This window comes from Carcharodon carcharias, chromosome 10 (genome assembly GCF_017639515.1).
Source record: "Carcharodon carcharias isolate sCarCar2 chromosome 10, sCarCar2.pri, whole genome shotgun sequence".
Lineage (NCBI taxonomy): Eukaryota > Metazoa > Chordata > Chondrichthyes > Lamniformes > Lamnidae > Carcharodon > Carcharodon carcharias.
Genome location: NC_054476.1, coordinates 92,621,568 through 92,648,285, shown reverse-complemented (window position 1 = coordinate 92,648,285; position 26,718 = coordinate 92,621,568). Strand labels below are relative to the sequence as shown.

Below are 26,718 nucleotides of genomic sequence, written 5' to 3'. Positions count from 1 at the left end.
GCCTCTAGACTCAGTCCTCAATCAGTTGTTGCAGCTGTAAAGACAATTGCAGGAACATCAGGAAGGGACATCTGGTGCACTTCTCAGATTGTAAGGGACAATGGAGGGGTCCATCCGCCTCAAGTTCAAGGTGATAGCGCCAGCATGCCAACGCACCGAGGTCAATGCTGGTAGAGGATTTTTAAAAATTATTTATTTACGGGATGTGGGCTTCACTGGCTGGGCCAGCATTTATTGCCCATCCCTAGTTGCCCTTGAAGGTGGTGGTGAGCTACCTTCTTGAACTGCTGCAGTCCATGTGATGTAGGTACACCCACAGTGCTGTTAGGGAGAGAGTTCCAGGATTTTGACCCAGCAACAGTGAAAGAACAGCGATATATTTCCAAGTCAGGATGATGAATGACTTGGAGGGGCACTTTCAGGTGGTGGTGTTCCCATGTATCTGCTGTCCTTGTCTCCTAGATGGTAGTGGTCATGAGTTTGGAAGGTGCTGTCGAAGGAGTCTTGGTGAATTCCTGCAGTGCATCTTGTAGATGGTACACACTGCTGCTACTGCGCGTTGGTGGAGGAGGGAGTGAATGTTTGTGGATGTGGTGCCAATCAAGCAGGCTGCTTTTTCCTGGAAGGTATCAAGCATCTTGAGTGAGGTGGGAGCTACGCTCATCCAGGCAAGTGGGGGAGTAATCCATCACACTCCTGACTTGTGCCTTGTAGATGGTGGACAGGCTTTGGGAAGTCAGGAAGTGAGTTACTCGTCGCACAATTCCTAGCCTCTGACCTGCTCTTGTAGCCACTGTAGCAGTTGCTATGGGAGACCTTCCAGTCCTGCACTGCTGTGCGGGCTGAACTCCATTGCTGACGCCATAGTTGGCCTCCAACAGTGTCAACACAAGAGGGGTGAAGGCCGGCTCGATCTCACTCTGGCTTCCCCTTCTCAAGGAGTCAGCCAGGGGCCGACAGGCACCAATAAGGAAGAGGATCAGCAGGTGCACACCCCAGGACCATCCACCCAGATGAGTATGGGAACATCCGGCCAATCTAAATCCCCTGTGACCCTATCATCTCCAGCTCCACAGGCCATGGAAGGTGCACTTGCCCACAGCAGGATACCCAAAGCAGGCTGGGGCCCTCCGGAGGACACCCACCAGGGTCATCATAGACAGTGGAGGTGGAGGGAACCTGCTGACTGCTACACCCTGTGATATAGTGCGGGGGGGGGGGGGGGGGACCAAGATGTAGCGACAGGTTTAGGAAGGTTAAAAGATGTAGGGGCATCATGTGGGCACAGGTGCTAGTCACTTGTACATAATGCTCACTATTGTAAATAAACTCGCAAGAATGTCTCCTGGTCTATGGTTCCTTGTTATGATGAGCAGTGTTCATGTCAATCAGATGTGAAACCTTGGTTTCTGTGCAAGGTAAAGGCAGGTGTCTCAGTCCAAGGCTGTGCTGTGTATAACCTTCAGAGCAAAGTGATGGTCCGGCTTCAGACTCACTGGGCACATTACTGATGCCTACACCTCGATGGTGCTTGTCATTGTCATGGCCAGGCATCACAGAGTTCCGTCATTCTCTGTGTGCTCTCAGGACCTTTGAGGTGGGGCTGGCCCCCTCATCTCTTCAGCATATGTCCGGTGATGGCGTGATCCTGAAGGGGTCAGGTGCTGAAGGCTGACAAAGGATCAGGTGCATTTAAAGTTTCATGGCTGCGTCTCCATGATTTGACCCTGATCACAGAGCGCAAACAAGCTACCATCAGTCACACAGGACTCAGATGTTCACAAAGGCAATGTGAAGATCTAAGGAGTGTCCTTGCTGCATGTCATCATCATGCTCCTGGAATCTTGCAACTATTAGGGCCTCCACTGTGTTTCCATGACATGAACCTGAGCACTGAGGATATGCGCGCTGCCATCAGCCACACAGGAGTCAAACGTTCACAAATGCAAGGTGAAAATATCAGGACTGTCCTCACTGTATCTCATCATCTTCCTCCACGATGATGCCTCATTTTTCCAGTGCGATGGCCTCATCACCGGCATCCTCACCTTCGAGGATCTCATCACCATCATCCCCTTCAATGTCGTCCTCATTGGAAGAGACCTGCTCAGCCAGGTCATCCCCCCATTGCAGCGCCAGGTCGCGTAGCACACAGCAAGCTACCATGATGCACGACACCCTCTGGAAACTCTCTATTGCAGTGTTCCACCAGACCTGTTGAGGCACCAGAACCTCATTTTCAAGATGTCAATTGTTTGCTCCACCAAAGTCCAGGTTGCAGAATGAGCCTTGTTGTATCGTCTCTCTGCTGCAGTCTGAGGCCGCCACACTAGTGTCATCAGCCACGGCCTCTGTGGGTAGCCCTTGTCCACGAAGAGCCATCCCTGTAACATCTGAGGACCCTGGAGGATGTCAGGGATCAGAGTCCTGCTGATAATGCAAGAGTCGTGGACACTCCCTGGGAATTGTGCACAGACCTACAGAATGCATTTGTGGTGGCTGCAGTCCAGCTGAACATACAGTGAGTGGAAGCCCTTGCAGTTGACACACTGGACTGCTTGTTGCCACGGAGATCTAAGTACCACGTGAGTGCAGTCGGTGACACCCTGCAGCTGTGGAAAACCAGAGACCGCTGCAAATCCCATTGCTCTTGCTTCCTGGTTTGCCTGATCCCAGTCGAAATGCAAAGTTCTGTGACCTCCTGGATGCACTTATGGGTGGAGGCTTGCAAGATCCCACACAGGTTACCTGTGAAGCCCTGGAAGGAGCAATTCTGCAAGTTGCTCAGTCGTCCAATTGTTATGGCGTAAAAATTGAGCACCGTGGTCACTTTCACAGCCATTGGCAATGGATGCCCTTCATCTCCCCATGGCGCCAAATCCTGCAGTAGGTGGCATATGTGACCAACTAGTTCCCTAGTCATGTGCAGTTTTCAGCGACACTGCCTCTCAGTCTTCTGCAGGACTGACAAGTGCCATCCATAGACACTGGGTCTAGTGGGACAACTAGAAGCGACAGCTCAATGTGGATCTTCAGCTGCGAGGGTGATGCTCCTCCCATTGGTGAGCCTGGAGCCTCCATCGCAATCCTTTTCTTCTCTGCTCCCTGTAAGCCAGGAGGCGCATCGCTAAATCATCAGGCTCCATGATCCTGGCTTCTCCTCCTGCAAAGAGAGAGATGCGTGGGTTGGCATATATGTCCTGAGGACTCTCTTGGTTAAGTCTCCGGCTTTGGCTGTGTCTCAAGGCCCCTTTATGCATGCCAGAGAGTGCTGGCTACCACTTGAATGGCCAGTATGTAGTGCACTTCATGGCTGCCAGAAACCTCACCCACCTCCGCCCCATTCCACTTGACCAATTGGCCACTGGACTGTATGCTGTGCTCTCAGCAGCTCCTAACCTGCACCGCAAAGCTGCGCTGTTAGCTTGAACCATGAGGGATTTTGATCCATACCTGAATAATGACATTGCAAGGGGCTCTGAGCACCTCCACCAGTGACTGCTCCATGGCCACCTTTCGCAAGGGAATTCTGCAACTTGTCCAGTCATCCAAATGTTCTGCATCCCCCTAAAAAGCACTTTAATTTACAGTCTGTGCCCAAGGGGTGAAAAGTTCTGGAGCATTTGGTGGTACATTCATGCTTTTGCGTTGCTTGAGTGGGCAGAAATGCTTCAGAGGCCTGATTCCAAGCATGTCAATGGAGCTACAACTGAACACTCTCAGCTCCAAAGAATGCTCACATTTTTGACAAGCTATTCCAAGTGCACAGCTGCTCCCCTCACCCTCCACCCCTCCCACTCCCTAGGCTATGTGCTTGTGTACTTTCACTGGTCCGTGCTGCCTTGACAACCCCCCTGGCTCCAACCACACTGCAGCCCTTGCCCCGGCAGTGCACTGAAAGCCAGCTGGAAGAAAGTGAGTTGCCTATGCGCCTCTTCCTTGATGTCTTGTGGGAGATCCTCATGAGCACTGTACAAGGTTGTGTGCACTCACCTCCAAGTTCTCCTCGAAGTTTAGCTCGCCAGATGTATGCCTTTTAAAGGCAGTCGTAAATCACTGCGTTCTGAAGTCACACCAACGTGGGAGCTAAATTTGACATGGGAGGATGATTCTGGCATGCGCACACAATGGTGAGAAGCAAATGCATTAAAAATAAGTTCCCATTGTTGGACGGCAGGAACTGTGGTCCACCATTGACAGGAGGAGTGAACAATCACAAACTGGTTTCACGATGGTATAAAACCGATTTTTTGCCTTCTCGCCATATTGTCCACTGACACTGCCAAAGACGTCCACTGCCAATGGGAGTGGAAAATTCTGGCCTATGTCTTCACACAGTTTGCAAACAGATATGCACCAAGTGGGTGAGGTTGAATGTAGTTCACAATTGATGTGACCCACTACAATACTTCACCTAATTCCGTACTCAGTTCTTCAGTTGCTAGTTGTTCCCTGTGAATCATGCAGTCGGTCCAAATAGTAGATGAAACAACCCTCTTCACCATGGCACACATGCCTGACTTAATTATGACCTACCACAGTTGGAACACCATCAGTACAAAATCCAACCATGTGATCCAAGGGAATCCTTTTGTCCTCCATGTATCTCTGTAGCACACCGAATGTTCCCTGTGACATTTCGTGGCCAGAGAGTGGAGAAAGAACAGAATGTCTTCAAGAATATTATTCTCCCACATGTAGCACAAAAGCCAATGTGTATGCATCACAAACCTTGATGCTCTCATCAATTTGAAGAGCAAAAACAGATGTACATTTCAGGCACTCCACCAAAGTTGTTTCCTGATCAGTTGCAAATGCCTAAATTCCTGGTTTCATGGTGTTGTTCAAGAGGGCTACAAATGTAAGTTTATTTGTCTCTGCCTGCTCAGACATCATTTTAAAATCAACTTTCCACTAGCTTATTGTCTGTGCAATCCAATAGCATGGCTCAAAAGACACTCTTTGAGCTTTTTTGGAGATGGCTAAAGTCCTCTTAAACTGAACTTGTTGCCGGGAAAGTTCGTCTTATCAACTTTGGAAAAATTATTTTGGTTTCCCTCCGCATTTTTTGAGAATGATACGAATGTGCGAAGTAGAGGCAGGATTAGGCCATTCGGCCCCTCAAGCCTGCTCTGCCAGTCAATAAGCAGATTGTTGTCTCAACTCCATATTCCACCTAACCCCAATAACCTTTGACTCCCTTGTCAGTCAAGAATCTACCTAACTCTGCCTAAAAAATATTCAATGAGCTTGCCTCTGCCGTTCTCCTGGGAAGAGGGTTCCAAAGATTCATGACTTTCTAAGAGAAACAATTTTTTCTCATCTCCAGCCTAATGGGAAACTCCTCAGTTTTAAATAGTCTCCCCTAATTCTAGTCTCTGCCACAATGGGGGATCTTTTCAGCATCTTCCCTGTCAAGTCCCCTCAGGATCTTATATGTTTTAATAAGATCACCTCTCAATCTTCTAAACTCAAATGGATACAGGCCCAGCCTGTCCAACTTTTCATCAAAATAGAACTCCTCAACCCAGGTATCAGTTCAGTGAACCTTCCCTGAACTACTAATGTATTTATATCCTTTCTTAAATAAGGAGACCAAAACTGTACACAGGACTCAACGTTTGGTTTCACCAATGCCCAGTGCAACTGCAGCAAAACAACCTCCTTTTATATTCCATTCCCCTTGCAATAAACAACAACATTCAATTTGCTTTCCTAATCACCTGGTGTACTCGCATAATAACTTTTCCTGATTCATGTACCAGGACACCTGGATCTCCCTGTAACTCAGATTTGCAATCTCTCCCCACTTAAATAATATATTTTTCTATTCTTCCTGCCAAAGTAGACAAGTTTTCCTACAATTTTCCCCATCTGTCAATTTTTTACTCACTCGCTTAACCCATCTATGTCCTTTTGCAGACTCCGTCCTCTTCACAACTTACTTTCTTGCCAAACTTTGAGTCATCAGCTAGTTTAATAAACATACATTCGGTCCCTTCATCCAAGTCATTCATATAAATTATAAATAGTTGAGGCCCTAGCACTGATTCCTGTGGCACTCCACTAATCAGATCTTGCCAATCCAATAATGACCCATATATGGCTATTCTCTGTTTCTTGTCAGCTAAACAATCCTCTATCCATGCTAATGATTATACCAATACCGTGAGATCTTACTTTGCGTAGTAACCTTTGATGTGGCACCTCGTCATATACCTTCTAGAAATCTAAGTACAGCACATCCACAGATTCCCCTTTGTTTGCACCATTTGTTACTTCCTCAAAGAACTCCAAGAAATTAGATAAACATGGGGCAGAATTTTGCCTTTGTTGGGCAGGCTCGGCGGGGGTGAGTGGGAGCAGTCAGGAAGCTGACCACCCCCATGATCAGGCCGTGACCGCAATTTCACGGAGGCAGGCCAAGTAGGGCCAGCCCAGCATGGACACCGGCTGCAGAATGTTCAAGAAAGGGTGGGCAGGGGCAAGGGTCTGTCGGCCACTGCGTCTAATGGCGACCCAGCGGCTGGTTCAAAAATGACACAGGCAGCCATGTCACAGTTGCTGCAATGACAGTACTGCAAAACGAAGATGTAGATGCCAGGCGGGGGGTGAGGTCGGCTAGGCACCCGGCCTCCCATTTTTTCATCAAGGTGGCTGCCAGAAGGGACATCCTTGCCCCTAGAGATGGGAGGAGGAGGCCACTGCACCTCACAAAGAGGGCATGGGAGGGCATGGCAGCCTGGGTGAGCAGCCACGACATGGTGCAGCCCACCTGGGTGTAGCGATGGAAGAGGTTTAATGACCTGCTGCACTCAGGAAGGGTGAGTATCGTGTTGGCATGGGTCAGTGCGTTGAAGTGTTTTGGGCTGGCCATCCTCCCCGTGGAGCTCAGGGGTGTTGGAGTCTAAGTACCAACAGACAACGACGCCGGAGCTGGCCAAGGGGGTGAGCCCTGGCTGCTTGGACTGAGTATCTTGCGGCTCGAGGGCCACGACCTGGGTGTGCCCTGAAAGGTGCTCCTCAGGTGGCTGCAATGGCGCTGCAAGTAGAGAGTGCACTAATCAATGCTCCTCTGCCCTTTCATAAGACATCCCATAACAATAGTGAGAGGTTGTGGACTGATGGAGGACCCCCACACCTCCTGATCCTCTCCAGATACAAGCAAGAGGCCTTGGAGCTCGAGAGGCGCCATGCACCTCAGTCAACCAGCCATGGAGAGGCTGGGATGTCAGACGAAGGAAGAATGCAATGCACTGAGGTGAGGGTTTTGGATGGTGCAAACAATTTTGTGCAGTCTCATAATTGATGGGAGCCTCCAGACTGGATTCCTCACAGATCATTGAAAAATGATGGCACCATGATGTATATCTCCATTGTCTCACCAGGGTGCCTGGCATGCACAGTGGCGATGACTTTAACTAATCACATGTCCTTCTCCCTTGGATCTGCCACCAATCAGCAAATGTCAGGACCTCCAGCAGCTACCCCTGACACCGGAGGACCACCATGCTCCAGAAGCACCCGAGTCACACGCACTCTCTGAACCAGGCACCAGCGCAGATCCCGGCACCTCGGTGGGCATTGGTTTGACAGCTAGTATCTCGGTGCACATTGATGAAGGCACTTCACAGTTGCTTGAGGTGCAGGCAGAGGCAGAGTGTGCCCAGGGTGCCGGCAGTCGGAGGACTGCTGGAGACCAGGATAATGTTCAGTTGAATGCTGATGATGAGCCTCTGGAGTTGTCTATTAGGTGGCAGATGCTGAATGTCCAGCAGGGTGTGTGGGAGGATCTGGCGGAGATCCATGTGGGTATGCTGCCATAGTCTCTGTTGTGGAGGAATCCCTGCAGAGCATCAGCACTGCGTTGACCCTCATGGCCGACCACAATGCTTCCTCCATAGAGAATGATGACTCTCCAGGAACAGAATCAGGGGTTGCGTTTGGAATTGCAAACCCTCACACAGGCATTGACCTTAGGTGGTCAGTGTCTGTGTGTGAGATGGTTGAGGCACCCAGTATCCCAAGTTAGTGCCCACCCATCAATGGCGAGCAGGAAGGTTCGCAGCAACCTCACGTTGGCGCAAGAGTTGCCTGTTGTCTCTGCAGGCTCCTCTCAAGGTGTTCTGGGTGACGGCAGCAGCTCCTCCATCCCTCTGCGAGTGATTATGGCATCTGATGAGGCTGCAGTGACTGAGGAGATGCCAGCCATGGCACTGGCCGCTCCCTCCCAAGCGGGGCCATCACAGGCTCCACTGGCCAGAGGATGACTGCCAAGCCATCAAGGCCAACAGGACAGCAGATTCAGCAGGCTGTCTCCAATGCCGGTGCCAGCGAGAGGGGAGAACCTTGATGTGGCACCTATACAGGTAAGTTTAAAGCAGCTTAAGTACCAGAGGGACCGGTCTGGGGTGATCTTTTGTTCTCCCATTTTTTTTAAATGTATGACCATCAACACCTGATACGGTTCTGTTTATATGTTGTTGGCCCGAGCACGGTCCATTTGTTTTGTAGGTGCAGGGTACACCAATGTATAATGTTGGACGTGGGTGACTCAAAACATTATTGCACAGACACCGAGTGTATCTTAGGGGCAAAGTAAAGGATAATTTCTGACATCCAGGATGGTTGCGGCAGCCCTTGGGTGAGGTGGTAGCGCTTAATAGGCAGCCTAGCTGAAGGAGTGTTGCAGTAAGGTGTCCCTGCCTCCCTGGAGGTTACCGAGGTCTGCATCCATGCCTTCAGCGTTCTCCTCACCATGCTGCTCTTCTGAATCACTACTGGATTCATCATCTGTGGCCTGTGGAGCTGTCAAGATCCTCTTCCTCCAGTGGGTGCCCCCTTGCCAGTGCCAGATTGTGGAGAGCACAGCATGCAACCACTATCAGTGACAGCTGCTTTGGAGGGGTATTGGAGTGCACCTCCTGAACGGTCCAGGCATCGGAAGTGCATCTTGAGAAGACCTATGGTTCTCTCTATTACTGCCCTTGTGGAGGCATGACCTGTATTGTAACGCTTCTCTGCCTCCGTTCATAGATAGCGGAGAGGCTTCATGAGCCACCTCTTCAAGGGATAGCCCTTGTCACATCCATCCAGTTGGGCTGGAGCACTGAAGAGCCCCGGCACCTAGGAATGTCCCAAGATGTACATGTCATGTGAGCTGCCCAAGGACCTTGCACAGGCTTGCAGAATCTGCATCCTGTGGTTACACACTTTCTGCACATTCATGGAGTGGAATCCCTTCCTGTGAAGGAACCCGGCTGACCCGCTGGTGCCTTGATGGCCACATGCGCGCAGTCGATGGCACCCTGCATGTGGGGGAAGCCAGCGATCGCTGCAAAGCCTCTGGCTCACCCAGCCTGGCTGGCCTCGTTCGTACGGAAATAAAGGAAGGTCAATACCCACCTGAACAGAGCTTCTGTCACCAGCTTGATGCAACTGTTGCCAGCTGTTTGGGACACTCCACACAGATCCCCCACTGACCCCTGGAAAGAGTGGAGGCATAGAAGCTGAGGACCATTGTGACCTTCAGATTCCACCCACACAGTCAGAGCTGATCTCAGGTCCGATCATCTTACAAATGGAAGTCACTGTCTCCCTTGAGAGGCTGAACCACCTTCAGCATTGCACGGACATATTTCGGCCATTACGCCTTGGACTACCTGCTGGCCCTGCCTTCCTTGTGTCTGCGCCTCTCCTCCCACAGGTCCCTCTCCTGGAAGCTGCAATGGGACACGTGGCTTCGTCTCCCTTCCGCCCCTGTTTTGCTCCTCAGAGGAAGAGCCTCCAGTGGAGAGCACAATCCCCATTACCAAGGTAAAGAAAGGAAGGCTGTCTGATAGGGGTCCACATGGTCCGAATCCTCAGGGGGCCTTGGGGACACCAAAGAGTCGTGAAATGAAACCTGGAAATGCTAGATAAAGCTACCAAGTACCGAAAAGCAACCAGTCTCCAAAACTCCTCACTACTCACACTGGCAATGCTGGTAACCCTTTCTATCCTGCCCTTGGATGAGGTTTTGCAAATTGTGGGTGGGCTGCCTGCCTGTTTTGCCCATGCAATGACCTAAAAATCACACGGGCAACGTTAAATCACCGTCAATTGGGTTGTCAAGGGCTTCAACTGGCCTCTTAATTAATGGCAGGCATGGTTGCAACTCCCACATGTGCCAGACAACTGAAAAATCGCGCAAGTGCGTGATGATGTCGGGACACTCGCCCGACATCATCATCACGTCATTTTACCCTCATTCAGGTCAGGGACACACCCACCCGACAAGCGGAAAATTCTGCCCATGATTTCCCTTTCATAAAAATCATGTTGATTCTGCCTGATCACATTGAGATTTTCTAACTGCCTTTTCATAAGCTCCTTAATAATAGATTCCAGCAATTTCCCTACGAGAGATATTAAGCAAACTGGCCTGTAGTTTCCTGCTTTCTCTTTTTTGAACACAGGAGTCACATTTGCTATTTTCCAATTTGATTAGACCTTCCCTTAATCTAGGGAATATTGGAAAATTAAAACCAATGCATCTACTATCACAGCAGCCACTTATTTTAAGACTCTAGGGTGAAGTGCATCAGGACCTGGGGACTTTTCAGCTTTTGGTTCTATTAATTTTCTTAGTACCCTTTCCCTGATGTTTGTAATTGTTTCTCTCTCCCTTTCACCTCCTGATTCACAATTATTTCTGAGGTGTTACTTGTATCCTCTAGTGAAGAAACATGCAAAATGTCTGTCAATTCATCTGCTATTTCTTTGTTTTCCATTATTAATTCCCCATTTTCACCCTCTAGAAGAACAACACTTTACTTTCTCTTTTCCTTTTTAAATATCTATAGAAACTCTGTCCATCTGCTTTAATATTTCTAGCTAGCTTTCTTTCATGGTCTAATTCCTTCCCCCTTATTAATCTTTTAATAAGATTATATTAAATCTTTGCTGTTCTTTATATCCTTTCCAATCTGACATAGGGAAAAATGTGATAAGCTATTCTTAAAGATGTTATAACAGGGCACTTAGATAAATTCAAGGTAATCAGGTGGAGTCAACATTGTTTTGTAAAAGAGAAATCATGTTTAACCAATTGTTGGAGTTCTTTGAAGAAGTAACAGGTGCTATGGATATATGGAATCCAGCAGATGTACTGTACTTAGGTTTTCAGAAGGCATTTGATAAGGTACCACATCAAAGGTTATTACGGAAAATAAAAGCTCATGGTGTAGGGGGTATACATATTAGCACGGATAGAAAATTGGCTGGCTGGCAGAAAACAGAGATTAGGCATAAATGGGTATTTTTCTGGTTGGCAAGATGTGATGAGTGGTGTGCCATAGAGATCGATGCTGGGGCCTCAACTCGTTACAAATTATACACATAATGTGGATGGAGGGACCGATGGTATGGTTGCTAAATTTGCTGATGACACAAAGATAGGAAAGTAAGTTGTGAAGAGGACAGAAGGAGGCTACAAAAAGATACAGATAGGTTAGGCGAGTGGGCAAATACCTGGCAAATGGAACAAGTTGTGAGAAAATGTGAGTTTGTACATTTTGGAAGGATGAATAAAAAAGAGGCATGTTATCTAAACGGTGAGAGATTGCAGAGCTCTAAGATACAGAGGGATCTGGATGTCCTAGTACATAAATCACAAAAGTTTAGTATGTAAGTACAACAAGTAATTAGCAAAGCTAATAGAATATTATTGTTTATTGCAAGGGGAATTGAATACAAGAGTAGTGAGGTTATGCTTCAGTTATACAGGGTATTAGTGAGACCACAACTGGAATACTGTGTAAAATATTGGTCTCCTTATTTAAGGAAAGGTATGAATGCATCAGAAGCAGTTCAGAGAAGGTTCACCAGGTTAATACCTGGAATGGGCAGGTTGTCTTATGAGGAAAGACTAGAAAGGCTAGGCTTGTGTCCACTGGCGTTTAGAAAAGCAAGAGACCATTTGATTGAAACATAAGATCCTGAGGGGACTTGACAGGGTGGATGTGGAAAGGATGTTTCCTCCTATGGGAGAATCTAGAACTCGGGTTCACTTTCAGAATAAGGAGTTGCCCTTTTAGGACACCGGTGAGGATTTTCTTTTCTCTCAAAGGGTTGTGAGACTTTGGAATTATCTTCCTCAAAAGGTACTTGAGGCAGAGTCCTTGAATATCTTTAAGGCAGAGGTAGATAGATTCTTGATAAGCAAGGGGGTAAGAGGTTATCAGGGGTAGGTAGGAATGTGAAGTTGAGGTTAAAATCAGATCAGCCATGATCTTACTAATGGTGGAGGAGGCCCAAGGGGCCAAGTGGCCTACTCCTGCTCCTAATTCACATGTATGTATGTAACATGGCCATCTGGACTCCCACTCCTGGCTGCAGGGAACTGTACAATCTCCAATTAATGCTACATTCCTATTAACTCTCCCCCGCTTGAATGGCTTCCTCTAACATAGTGCCATGGTCGGTTCCCATACCTGCCTCACTTGCAGTCACACCCTCCAGTCCCTGATCAAATCAGAACACACTATCCTAATTGGTGTGACTGCCTTCTGGCACAAAGTGTCCAGGTAACTTTTCTCCTACTTATGCATCACTATCTGTGTGTGATAGTAACACAGCCTTGTGCTCACACCCAGAACAATGCACAGATATCCTTGTAGTTATGGTTTGAGCAGGGTCAGATCACAGATTTGGTGAACAATTATAAATATCTCCAGTGTAGCTGCAGCTTTTTAGATCAGAGCTGGGGAGAAGAGAGCTCTAAATCCACTGTATTATCTGTTCTCTGGATCGGGTAACTACATTTTTTCAATATAACGGTGTTTTATTCAAGAAATACATTCACAGCTCAAAGACTGAATTGTAACTTACAGCAAGAAAATTCATAAAATTTAATATATATATATATATATATATATATATATAATCTGCAGCTCAGCCTCCAGCCTAATGACTCTGGGCTTGAAACTCCTCAAAGTGCAGATATTTACTATAGATATTTTTGTCCTGGATCACCCATCATACAGAATCCCACATTCTACAGCTGCAACACATCACCTACCGTGTCATGTTAATTAATTTATTTAATTAATTGTAATTAATAAACATTGCTATTCCCAATAACCTTTACTACTGCTAGTAAACTTTACTACAACTTATAAAACCTTACAATTACTAATAAATTTCGCACATTTTGAAGATAAACAAGCAAAATATTCACCAACTAATCACTTAGCTGTTTTCCCTGTGATGTCACTCTAATTTCTCTCCAAACATGGCTGCTCCACACAGACTGGACTGGATTGAATAGCTCCTCTAGAGGTGCTGCCTCCGGGTCCTCTTTTCATCTGTCTTCCAGATGGTGGTTACTGCTTCCAGGTCCTCTTTTCACCCATTCTTCTAGGTAGTGGGTACTGCCTCCAGGTCCTCTTTTTGCCCGCTCTTAGACAACCTCCAAGTATCGCTTAAGCTTATTTAGCTTCATGCTTTCCCAACACAATACTTGGAGACAAATGAGGTATTTTCATCTTTCTTCAGATTTGGCAAAACCATTGTGAACCCGTGCTCAAGGAAAGCCTCATTGCATTTACAAACACATTTCTTAACACCTTGTGTTCCATTTGCAATGGAGAACAGAAGGCTCACTGTTGGAGGTAGAATCTCTAGATAGAAATTCTTCCTGGTGTCAGAAGCAAGTTACTGTTAATTACTAAAATGACTCTCAGTTAGGCTGTTGTGCTGCAAAGCAGAGGAGCACAACCAGAATCAGGAGCTCTGGAGCTTTCTGCAGTGGATCTTTCCTAGCCCCACTCCTTATCACAACCCTTCAATTAAAGCTTCACCTCACTGCCCCGCCCCCAACTCACTGGTCCACGGATCACTGGTTCCCTTCTTTCTCGCAGTTAGAGTTGACTGACATGCCCAAGTGACCCCCGCCTAGCCACCTGCCCTTCCCTCTTCAAAATGGGTAATAACATTAGTTTAGATAGAAATATCACTAATTAGCCTGCTTATTGAGCTTTTAAAAAGGAGGAATTGTTAATGCAGGTACAGACTTCAGAGTGCTTGGCCTAAATAGCCAAGTGGTTATGGTACTGGGTTTGTAACCCCAAGATCAAAAGTTCAAATCTCACAATGGCAAACTATGAAACAATGTAACTTCATCTGAAACAGATGGAAACGTGTTTGTACTCGAAAGAGTTACTCCTTGTTTCATCCATTAAAGCTTGGCCTAAATAGCCAAGTGGTTATGGTACTGGGTTTGTAACCCCAAGATCAAGAGTTCAAATCTCACAATGGCAAACAATGAAACAATGTAACTTCATCTGAAACAGATGGAAACGGGTTTGTACTCGAAAGAGTTACAGACTTCAGAATACTGAGTAACAACAGTGCCAATTATTACCCAGTAAAACAAATCACCATTCTCTGATTGTGGTTATTTCCCACATTCACACATGCTGTGTTTATGTTATGCTATTTAAAATCTACAATCAGCTGATCACCAGGAAACAACCTGCTGTCACATAGACCCCATGAGAATAATTATAGCAAATCCAACTTTAACGTTCAAGTATTGTACATGAAAAATCCTCCCTGCCTCCATGTGAAGACACTCTTCCCTCCCCTGCCCACCAATGCAGGGCTCTATTGGGTCGATTAACTTAGGATAAGCCAATTGTTCCCTTGGGTTTATTCCTGTCTTTTGTGTAATTTAGTCGAATGGTACATGGCTAGAGGGTGAGCTTCTATCTGACGGAAAGAAACAAAAGAAAAACCCCAAGTGCACGTCATTGAGTCATAGAGGTCTACAGCACAGAAAAAGGCCCATCGAGTCTGTGCCAGTCAAACAAATACCTAACTATTCTATTCCCATTTTCCAGCACTAGACCCATAGCCTTGTATGCCATGGCATCGCAAGTGGGCATCCAAACACTTCTTAAATGTTATAGGGGTTTCTGCCTCTACCACCCTTTCAGGCAGTGAGTTCTAGATTCCCACCACCCTCTGGGTGAAAAAATTCTTCCTCACACCCCCTCTAAACCTCCTGCCCCTGACCTTAAATCTATGCCCCCGGTTATTGATCACTCCAACAAGGGGAAAAGCATCTTCCTGTCTACCCTAACTATGCCCCTCATCATTTTATACACCTCAATCATGTCCCCCTCAATCTCCTCTGCTCCAGCATCACACATGAATGGAAGCAGTAACCTGCCCCAGGACTTTGAAGTTTATCATGGCCGCAACTCCAATTGCTTTTCCTGACACATATGGGATTCGATCCATGGTTTGGGAACCCATGTCCTACGTAATTCTAAATCAAAAGCTGCAGTATGCCTGGTGCAAGGCTGCTGACCATCACCGGGGGAGACTGCAGGTTGCCTTGAGGATGACTTCCCACAGCTCTGGATTTAGGAGCCCCCACTTAGGACTGCACCATCAGAGCATGGATTCTCTGGTTAGCTGGCTGACAGGCAACAGCAAGGGAGCTGGTGGAGTGGCATTGGTCCTCTTATTCTTAGGCAGTTCCTTCAGATTGAGGATGACTTGCTTGTACTCTGGTTTGATTGGACCTAACATGGCTGATAAGTCCAATGAACCATCTGCAGACTCTGCCACGTGAGGGGCAGATGGCACTTTAACGAGTTGGATGGATGGGTTATTTGGAGGTTTGTGTGCTCCCACTGATGCCTTGATTTCACCTCTGCACATTCCCGAAAAAGTCTCGTGATGTGTCCAATACCTTCCAAAGTGAGTCTTCTCCATTTTGGTTGGCCACAAGCCAGGATCTCCCATGAGTCATGATGCATGAATGTCTGACTTCTTCAGTGATGCTTTGAGGACATTCCTAAAGTACTTCCAATGTGCTCCTGGAAATCTGCCATGACTGAATTCCGAGTACAGCAGTTACTTCCGGAGTCTGGTGTCAGTCATAAGACAACATGCCCCACCCACTGGAGCTGCTTTTGAGTGATTAGCACCTCAATGCTGGGCAAGTTGTCTTGGAAGAGGTTCCTGCTGTTGGACTGCCTTTCTTATGATCTTATGAAGGCACTGCTGATGATATTTCTCCAGAACTTTGAGATGCCTGTTGTAGGTCACCTAAGTCTCCAAAGGATATAGGAACGTGGCGATCACTGCTGCTCAGTAAACCATGACGTTAGTCTAGGTTTTGAGGTTCTCAAAAACTCTTTTTCTCAGTCAACCAAAGGCTGACAAAATAGTGAAGGGGGTGAATGCTTTTATCCTGAGAGAGGGCAGCTGGAACATGTTCCATGAAGCCACTGCCAGTGTTCCAGCAATCTTAGTAATCTGTTTGAGGGCAGATTGTTGGACTGCTGTGAGAGCTTGCAAGCCCCTTCGAACACTGCCATGATGGCAGCAGCTGAGCGAGGCAACCAGTTGAGCTTGCATGAGTACAGAATGGGCTTCCACTGCAGCACTCAGTCAGAATTAGGATCCTGCCTGTGTTGTAATGGAAGCTGAGGCATCAGCCATCAGACTCTGCATTGTGATTGGGTCCACAAGTATGGTGATGGAGTTGACCACTTCTTCCACACTGGAAAGAATGGGCTCCAAGCTTTGTGCAAGGCTGGTGCTGAACTCTTCCATGCTCTATGACATTGGTAGGCCTGCCAGAAAGCCTGCAGCCAATGTACCAAACATTTGTGTGTGCAGAATTTTTTCTGTAAGTTGCCTCAAAGAAGTCCTTATCTGAGTCCCCTGCAGTAGAACTCACGTGTGACCTCATCATCTGGCACCTGAGTTACCCTCTCTGCTTGCCTTGACTGCAGGCCACTTGTGCCTGGTGACTCACCACTTGCAGATCCTACCTCTAAGCTTTCCTTAGTATATGGAGGCTGACAGTGTGAGATACAGTGTTTCTTCATCATCAGTCTCTTCTTCCTCTTACTGAATCTGTATCACTGCCTGGTCAGGTCACTGTTCTTGGTTATCTGAAGGGAGAAAGCACAAAGATGTGGTGTGGGGAGGGGAGAAGAACGAAACAAGAATTATTTACTTACACCATCTGCAGCTTGTATATTGGAAGAGATTGTGGATGAGAGGACAGTGGGATTTGAGAAGGAGGATTAGGTATGAGCATACTGTTACCTTAGATGGTTCAACCTCAACCCTGGCCACTTCCTTAAACATGGCTGCTCCAATGATGGTGAATACCAATACTTCTAGAGAGGTCAGCGCATGTAGCTCTGCCTTTTCCCCAACAATAGGTACTACTGCCTCCTTGTCATCCAAGAAGGAATGAAGCATATCACTGAGTGTGGTGCAATGTAGTTGACAGTGAAGAGGATAGCTGTCGATTCCAGAATGATATTAATCTTTTGATTGAGTGGACGGAAAAGTGGCAAATGGAATTCAATCTGGAAAAGTGTGAGGTAATGCATTTTGGAAGAGCAAACAAAGCAAGGGAATACTCATTAAATGGGAAGACATCAAGAGGGATTCAGGAAGTGAGAGACCTTGGAGTACATGTCCACAGGTCCTTGAAGGTGGCAGGACAGGCGGACAAGATGGTCAAGAATTTATATGGAATGCTTTCCTTTATCGGGCGAGGTATTGAATACAAAGCAGGGATGTAATGATGCAACTGTGTAAAATGTTGGTTAGGCCACAACCGGAATTTTGTGTACAATTCTAGTCACCACATTACAGGAAGGACATAATTCGTCTGGAGGGAGTGCAGAGGAGATTTACAAGAATATTGCCTGGCTTGAAAATTGCAACAATGAGGAGAGATTGGATAGGTTAGAGTTGTTTTCCTTAAAATAGAGGTGGCTAAGGGGTGACCTAATTGAGGTGTAGAACATTGAGGGGCCTAGTTAGGATAGGCAGGAAAGACTTGTTTCTCCTAGCTGAGGGGTCAATTACCAGGGGGACATAGATTTAAGGTGATTGGTGGTAGGATTAGAGGGGACATGAGGAAAAACGTTTTCACCCAGAGGGTGGTGTGTATCTGGAATTCACTACCTAAGTTGGTGGTTGAGGCTGAAATGCTCAACTTATTTAAAAAGGTACCTGGATCTCCATCTGAAGCGCTGTAACATTCAAGACTACAGACCAGATGCTGGAAAGGGGGTTAAAATGAGCAGCTAGTTTATTTTATCTCTTTTTGGCTGGCGCAGACACAGTGAGCTAAATGGCCTCTTTCTGCGCTGTAACTTTTCTATGGATGATATAGCTGTCATTACTGAATAGCTGGCACTGTGTGCAAGCTAATATCCATTAGGGAAGGTAAGGATGGCAGGTTTCCTTCCCTCATGTCTATTAAGGAAGGAAATCTGCTGTCCTTACCTGGTCTGGGCTACATGTGTCTCCAGACCCACAGCAATGTGGTTGACTCTTAAATGCCCTCTGGACAAGGGCATTTGGGGATGGGCAATAAATGCTGGCCAAGCCAGCGATGCCCACATCCCATAAACAAATTTTTTAAAAAGCTGAGAGATATAGTTGCCAGGTTTGTGTGAGGTTGAGCTGAAGCTATGAATGTTAGGTATGATTTGTGGTTGATTGAAATTGCTACTACATGAGTAAAGGTGGGGGTAGTGATTGAGCAGTGTGAGGTGAGTAAAAATATTGCATTTGATGAGGCAATCATGTGAGGTCACTGAACTTCATGCAGCAGTACATCTAGGTCCTCATGGCTTCACTGGATGAACTGACAGCTATAGCTATCTTCTCTCACTGCCTCCTCAGTGTCTGTCTGGTGGGTCTACTCATCCACTGTGGATAGACAATGTCTCTTCTGACCGTCTCCTGCAACAAGATCTCCACTGCTACAACGGAGAACCTTCAAGCACCACCAATGTTGAGCCACACTTCAGTATTCTTCTTGTTCAGGCACTCTTCCCCAGCCACTTTCAGCAACTGCTAAAACCAGCAGAGGTGTAAGTTATCTTTAAGTGATGCTGGACTTGCTGCAATTTGGGTCCCTCTGCTGAGATGTCCAGTCCCTCAACAGCGCTGTGTAGTAACACCTGTCTTATATAGGAATTGCACTGCTAAAATGCAAGTGGGTAATGAAAGCAGCTGAGCCTACATTCTCTGACACAGTTAGTGGTGCAGATGATCAACAATCAGAGCTTGCACCTTTGGATACAACAGCATCATATGGCTTGGCCTAAATAGCCAAGTGGTTATGGTACTGGGTTTGTTACCCCAAGATCAAGAGTTCAAATCTCACAATGGCAAACTATGAAACAATCTGAATAGGAACAGATGGAAATGTGTTTGTACTCAAAAGAGTTACAACAGCATCATAATCTTTCCTCACGAATTTTCAGATCCCCACTGAAATAATTAGATGCTTCTACCTGGCTAAGCTCTTAAAATTTCTTTGCTAGTTTCAGTCTACATAAGCTCACACAGAGATTTCAAATCACTATGTTGAAAGACTGCAGTCATTGACCTGGCCTTCTTTCACAAGAAGAAAGACCAGGAGTGCATTGGAATAGTAAAGTCTACAGGCATGATTAAGGGTTTACGCAACAGGTCAACTAAGGCAACAGTGAAGGCAGGTGCTGTGACAAAGGTGGAAGTAGGCTGTGTTAGTGGCACATTATGGAGCTGAAGGAGATTACTAGGATAGGGAGGAGTGAGAACATGGAGGTATTTAAAAACAAGGATGAGAATTTTAAAATCAAGGCATTGCTTCGCCAATGTAGACCAGTGAGCACAGAGGTGATGGGTGAAAGGGACCTGGTGTGAGTTAAGACACAGGCAGCAGAGTTTTGAATAAGCTCAAGTTTATGGAGGGTAGAACATAAGAGTTGTCTTGGAATACATTGGAATAGTCAAATCTAGAGGTGACTAGATGATCTGCAATGATCAGATGAGGCAGGGGTGAAGTTGGGCAATAGATAAGGATAGGAATTCTTGGTGATGAAGCAGATATATGTTTTGAAGTTGGACTTGAGAACAGCCTGGTTCAGTCACAGACAGTTACCAGGAAGAGGGATGGCTAGGAAATGAACTTTGTGGTAGGGACTCAAGACAATGGCTTCAGTCTTCAACAGTTACTTGGAAGAAATTTATTTGGACAAGCACTATGACAATTCAAAGAGTGGAGATGGGGCTGGACATGGGGTGCGTTCGAGAGAGTTGGCAATGAGGTGGAGCTGGGTGTCTTCAGTTTGGTTGTGCAAAACGGACGCCGTCACTGAGGTGCAGGAAGGAGATGAGAGATAGAAGATGTCCAAAGAGAGATCCTTGGGGGACACCAGAGGTAAAAGATGAAGGAGTGGGAAGATAACATTGCAGGTGATTATGATTAGATAGATAAAAATGGAACCAGGCAAGTGCAGTCCCACCCAGCTGGATGACAGAGGTACATGAAGGAGAATGGTGTTATCAACTATTTCAAAGGCTGCAGACAGTTTGAGGAGGATGATGAATGATAGTTTACCTTGGTCACAGTTATATAGGATGTCATTTGTGACTTTGATAAGAGCCATTTTGATCGGGAGAGGGAGAAAATCCAATTGGAGGGACTCAAGCATGGAGTTCCAGGAAAGATGGGCATAGATTTGGGAAGCAGCAACACGTTCAAGGACTTTGGAGAGGAAAAAGCAGTTGGAGAAAGGGGACAGTTTGCAATGATGGTGGGGTCAAGAGTTGCTTTTTTGATGAGTGGGATGATGACAGGTTTGAGATGGTGACTATGATCCAAATGATGTGAATAGCAAGGGTGCATGAGGTCAAGGGGGTGGCCCTGAATATGGGTTGAAGAGTTTACGTGGAGGACGATTTAGGGAGGATAGTAGGGCAATGGACTCAGAGGAGAAAGAAAATGAAAAATCTGCACTTACATGAATATGTGAAGAAAGAGCTAGAAAGAGCAATTGATAGGGATTAGATCCTCTAACCATCTGGAGCGAATTATTTGCATGAATTATCCAAGCCAGAGTGGTTGTCAACTTGCACCCTGGTTGATCAGCTAAAATTTTTTGCAGTGTTTCATCAATCACCGCATGACTCATTTTGCAGAGTCCATTGCTGAAAGGACTTTCAGTTGCTGTATTCATGACCATGATTTTTACACTCATTTCTGAACCCATGATTGGCAAATACCCCTCCATTATCAGTTGGAAACTTCACTGATGTCCCAAGTCTGGTTCCTATCCATTTCTCCATGATTTTGTCTATAATAATCCTTTTGCGCTTATTAGATATTATTGCAGAAAGATTAAAATATTTCTTTCTTTGTTCCATACCTTTGGATACATGGCAGCTACATTATAGTCACATGTCAATGGAAGGCCTATAACAGGACATGGTGGTATCCTCTGATATCTATTACTGATTTCATACTTTTCAATAATCTTTTCAATTACCCTCATATACTTCTTATCAACCACATCTGCACCTTTTAACTCTGACAAGCTTGGTGAGCATGTTGTCTATGTAACTTTAAGTCAATTCTCTTTTTTCTCTCTGATCCTTCATCACTCAATGCTTGTCTAACATTCTGATGAGAAAGGTCAGGTTTTGTTAAGGAGATACAATAATGTCCTGACTGGGTAAACTGCAGATCCACTTACTTTTCAAAAATAATTGCCTTATCAAGCTCCATGTCAAGTTTCAATTGTGCCTTTTTTAAAGCAGTTTCACTGAATGGTATATGTATCTCACTGAAGAATATATCTGTTCTTAAACTGGCTTAATCCAAATATTTTACATGGTATAAGAGCTAGGTCCCGCCTTTCACAACTCCCTTGTTCAGGTTTTCACTTACCCGTGCTTTGCACTTTGTACACTGCATCATCCATTGCATGAGCAATGTTCGCTCATCCGCGTTCTTTCACCCTCTCTCCTCTTTCCACAAGGCTTTTGGCTAGTGCTGAGTGTTAGTGTGTTGACCCAGGCGGAAAGAAGGTGACACAGCGGCTTGCCTATGCTTTATTTTTGAAAACAAAATGGCAAACGAGGCATTTTGTTTGGTCAAATGATTATTACTCTGGGAGCTGAAGTGCAACCCGAACAATTTTGAAATCTTCACCAATGTCCTGCATTGCTCTGTAGCTCCTCCCATCTGTTGTACATAGGTATTGCACTACAATTTTCTGGAACCTGAGTCCCATTGAAAAACATGTTCATTGTTCGCAATTCCACTATTTGCAAGGTTCCATGGGAATGTAATCCCTGAGAACGGTGGGACATTACTGTACAGCTATCCTTAGTGACCTCAATATGTTGTCATCACCAAACCTAAAGTGAGTAGTACCTTTACACATGGAAATCTTGCATTTATCCTCACTATTCAATGACTCAAGGTCTCATTTTAGCCAATCTGTTCCATGCACTGTTGAAGTACAAGCACTACCAAGGAGTCCACAAATAATGTATTCAGCAGTGGACTAAAATTCCTTGTGACCAGTACAATTTGTTCAGATGCATCATTATCTTCATCCTGTTATTCAGAATTTTTGTCACGTGTCATTAAGAGGACCTTGCCACTCGACTTTTAGAAGTTCATGGCATAATGATACTTTCAGTCACACCTGAACCACATATTGACTGTTCCTTGTGCTTTCCTGCAATTTTGCCTTCCACTGTAATAAACAGTTTTGCTGAAGATGCTTTCATCCTCATTCTGCCCATTTTCTAATCCTTCCATTACATTGCCCGCTGCATTTAGTTTCTGGACCATTTCAAAATCGGGTAACCATTGAATCCTCTATTCTTTGTGTCACAGTGGGATGCCCATTTGTTCCTTGAAGACTTAAAGAAATGATTCTTTCTCCAGGAATATTTTTAAGGCAGCAGACATCTGATCTAACAGGAATTCCTTCTTTGAGAACCGAACAGAGATCAGAACCAGGAACCTGTCCATGAGATACCTTAGCACAATCCAACAATTTAAATGCTAGTATTGATCCAAGAATCCACAAATTGTATAAAAGATTGACACAATTCAGTGTTAAAATTCATGTCTTTCATGGAATGCCCAACTGTTTTTCAAAATCTAACAAAATCTGACCATGCTTCCTGGGCATTTAACGGATCATCTTTCTTGTAAATTTCATCCATGAATTTTCATAGAAGATCCAAACCTTCAACACTAACCAACTGATGGGCATCCATACCACAAAATACTTCTGATTTTATTTCTTGTAGGAAGCAACAATGCCAAAGCTATACCCTGTTTCCTCTTTGGGAGTGATGTAACCCATGCCCACATATCCACTTCATTCTCCCAAAGTTCATAAGGTTCAGAGGATAATCATATGCTAGTCTAATTTCCTCTTAAATGCATCTATACTATTCACTTCAACCCTGTGGTAGCAAGTTTCACATTCTGACTATTCTGTAGAAGAAAACATTTCTTCCAAATTCCCAATTGGATTTCTTGGTGACTATCTTATGTTGATGCTCTTCCCCACAAGAGGAAACATTCTTGATCTATTCTATCAAAACCTTTCATAATTTTAAACACGTCTATGAGGCCACCCCTCGGCCGCCTTTTCTCAAGAGTGTTTTCCTACACCTTATAAGCACATCTTAGAAGGAGCAGTTTTAACTCTGCGAGTACTGTAGCCAACGATAAAAAACCATATTATAAAATTAACAATGAAAGGGGTTGATGTCCTCAGGGTTTTTTCACTTTGCCACCTTAACTTCAGTGGAAGCTTAATGGAAATCCCATTTATGCACAAAGCTGAATTTTTAAAAATCAAATTTCTGGCAAATATATGGTGGCAAAGTGAGAAAAGCTGACAAAATTCACCCCTAAAACACGTAATTTCTGTCACAGCAATAAAGAACTTCAATAAAGTCTTGATTGTTAAATATACTCACCAGTTTGTGACATGGCTCAAACAGCTTACTGTTAAGTATAGCACACATTTTTTCAGCCCTGGCCAAACGATATGGATTTTTGTGACATGGAAATACAACTTCAGTCACATCCCTGCATGTAGGATCTTCCTTCCAAGAATTTGCAAAGGCCAGTACATTGGAGACTAAATATTTGTTCTGGGTTATATATTCATCGTCCACATCACCATTGTAATTGCCACACAGTCCACAAACTGCAAGCTGACAAAATGGAAGAACATCAATTTTTCAAATGTTAAAATTGTGATAATGTACTTTAGAACTGAAATTAGTCAATGAACTTAAATTAAAGTCCAACATTGAATATTATATAAACTTTCACCCATACATTTATATTTATCTAATGATATGGATCTAGGATCAGAAATAAATTTGAGAGTGTACAAACTTATTTCATACAGGATGCTTATAACCATATGAGAGAACAGATTTTCATCCCATCAATGTGGGCTACATTGATACCCAGGACATTGTGTCATCAAATGTGCAAGTCACTTGTGCAATCTTACCCCAAGCAGTAAATCAATGACTTGAACAGAAACGGCACAGGAAGGAATATTGGTGAGAATTGTAAACAGCATTATGAAAATAAGAACAGTAGAATGGTTCAATACATTTAAAACAGCTGTAAAATATTGTCCAGAACTGTCAAATTTACTCATCCATAGGGAGCTTTATAAAATATTGGTAATTATCTTATAGCATTTATAGCTAGAGAGCAGAGAAACTTCAGCAACATCACCTGTTCATGTATGTTAGTCAAGTTTAAACATATAGATCCAAAAAATATAACTGAATATATACACCTACCTTAAATACAAATTATTCAAGGGCATTGAATGAACTGGTTAGGTTTCACTTCATTATTTCAATGACTTTTGCAATAAATACTGTTCTGAACCTGACGCTGATTATGTAAATATATAATGGCCTTTTCCTAGACACTGTCCCAACCCAATGATACATCTCCAGAATTAAATGGGAAAAAAGGAGACAGGAAGCCTCAACATAATTGGATGGAAAACTGATCCAGTATTTGATGATAAAGATTCCAGTGAAAAATGGAAAGAAACATCAGGCACAAAATAGCTAGGCAGTATTGAAAACTTATGACTGCACTTCAAATATCCATATACTTTATTTCAGTCTATAGCTTGAAACAATATGAAACATAAAGTATTAAATTTTTGAGTTGACATTGCAACCTTCGTACAAACTGACCAGAACCTAGTTTCATTCATACATTTGCAGATTACATCTGTCTGTAAGAAACCCAAACGATTGTCAAGAGTTTAGTTCAAGTTACCTCTGATAGTTTAGTAATTGAGATGTAAGCATTCATATTCTTGTTCCAGATAATAGTCAGCTCAAGTTTTGCACTGATTCGTAAATCAAATTTTAGATACAGTGGATTGTTAATCACTCTGAGTCTTCTTGCAGCATTTGGGGGTGTTACCTGATAGTGTCCATCAGTCAGCTTAATTAGTATATCCTGAAAAAAAGAAAATGCTCATTATGAACATAGTGATGGATGCAATTTACAATATTTAATAAACCAAACTTTTCATTAGTGCAAAAATAAAGTACTGCAGATGCTGGAAATCTGAAATAAAAACATAAAATGCTGGAAATACTTAGCAAGGTCAGGCAGCATCTGTGGAGAAGAAAAGTGTTAACATTTCATGAACTTTCAATCAGACCCATTCTGGTAAAATTCACTTATTAATTAACTGAACTTAAATTCCCCCAACTACTGTGAGGGGATTTGAACTCATTAGTCCGGCCTCCAGATTACTGTTCAGTACCTTTATCACTATGCTTCCACAGAGTCTTTACAGTGCAGAAAGAGGCCATTCGGTCCATCGAGTCTGCACTGGCTTGTGAAAGAACATTCTACTGAATCCCACTCCCCTGCCTTATCCCCATAACCTTACAACATTCTCTCTTTTCAGATGGCCAGCCAAATCTCTTTTGAATACCTTGATCAAACCTGACCTCCAACATCCTCTCCAGAATGTTGTTCTATACTCCAACCACCCTCTGGGTAAAAACATTTTTCCTCATCACTTTTTTCCCTTTTGCTAATTATTTTGAATCTGTGCCCTCTAGTTCTTGATGCTCTCTTGAGTGGGAACAATGTCTCACCATTTATCCTGTCCATACACTCAGGACCTTGAATACATCTATTAAATCTCTTCTCAGCCTTCTTTTCTCCAAGAAAAACAGTCCCAACCTCTTCAATCTATCTTCATAACTGAATTACTTTATCCCTAGAATCATTTTTGTACTCTCTCCAAGGACTTCTCATCCTTCCTCAAGTATGGTACCCTGAACTGGACACTACTTCAGATAAGGCCTAACTAGTTTATTTTACAAGTTCAACATGACCTCCTTACTCTTTTACACGATGCCCCTCTTAATAAAGCCTGAGATACTAATAAGTTTTATTAACTGCTCTCTCAACATGCCCTACCATCTTCAGTGACTTATGTACGTCGAGGTCTCTCTAGTTATATACCTCCTATAGAGATTCTCCCTTTATTTTATACTGTCTCTCCATATTTTTCCTGCCAAAACAAATCATGTCACACTTCTCTGCATTGAACTTCATCTGCCACTTGTCTGTCCAATCCACTAACATGTCTATGTCCTTCTGAAATTCAAAACTATCCTTATTAACATTTCCAATTTTCACGTCATCTGCAAATTTTGAAAGCATACCCTGAATACCACAGTCTAGGTAATTAATATATATCAGGAAGGGCAAGAATCCCAACATTTTACCCTGGGGAACTCCAACACAAACCCTCCTCCAATCTGAAAAACAACCATTTATCACTAAACCCATACACACCACATCAACAA

The 26,718-nt window shown here is 44.5% G+C and overlaps 1 protein-coding gene across 1 annotated transcript in view; it reads right to left on the bottom strand.

Moving 5' to 3' along the window:
• Positions 1 to 26,718, bottom strand: part of LOC121282853 (mucin-6-like) — a 286,476-nt gene that overhangs the window by 35,359 nt on the left and 224,399 nt on the right. Inside the window, exons 26-27 of the mRNA XM_041196667.1 lie at positions 25,160 to 25,345; positions 23,815 to 24,054 (exon numbers count right to left, since the gene is read on the bottom strand). Of these exons, the coding sequence (XP_041052601.1) occupies positions 23,815 to 24,054; positions 25,160 to 25,345 (426 nt within the window). The remainder of the gene's footprint in view (positions 1 to 23,814; positions 24,055 to 25,159; positions 25,346 to 26,718) is intronic.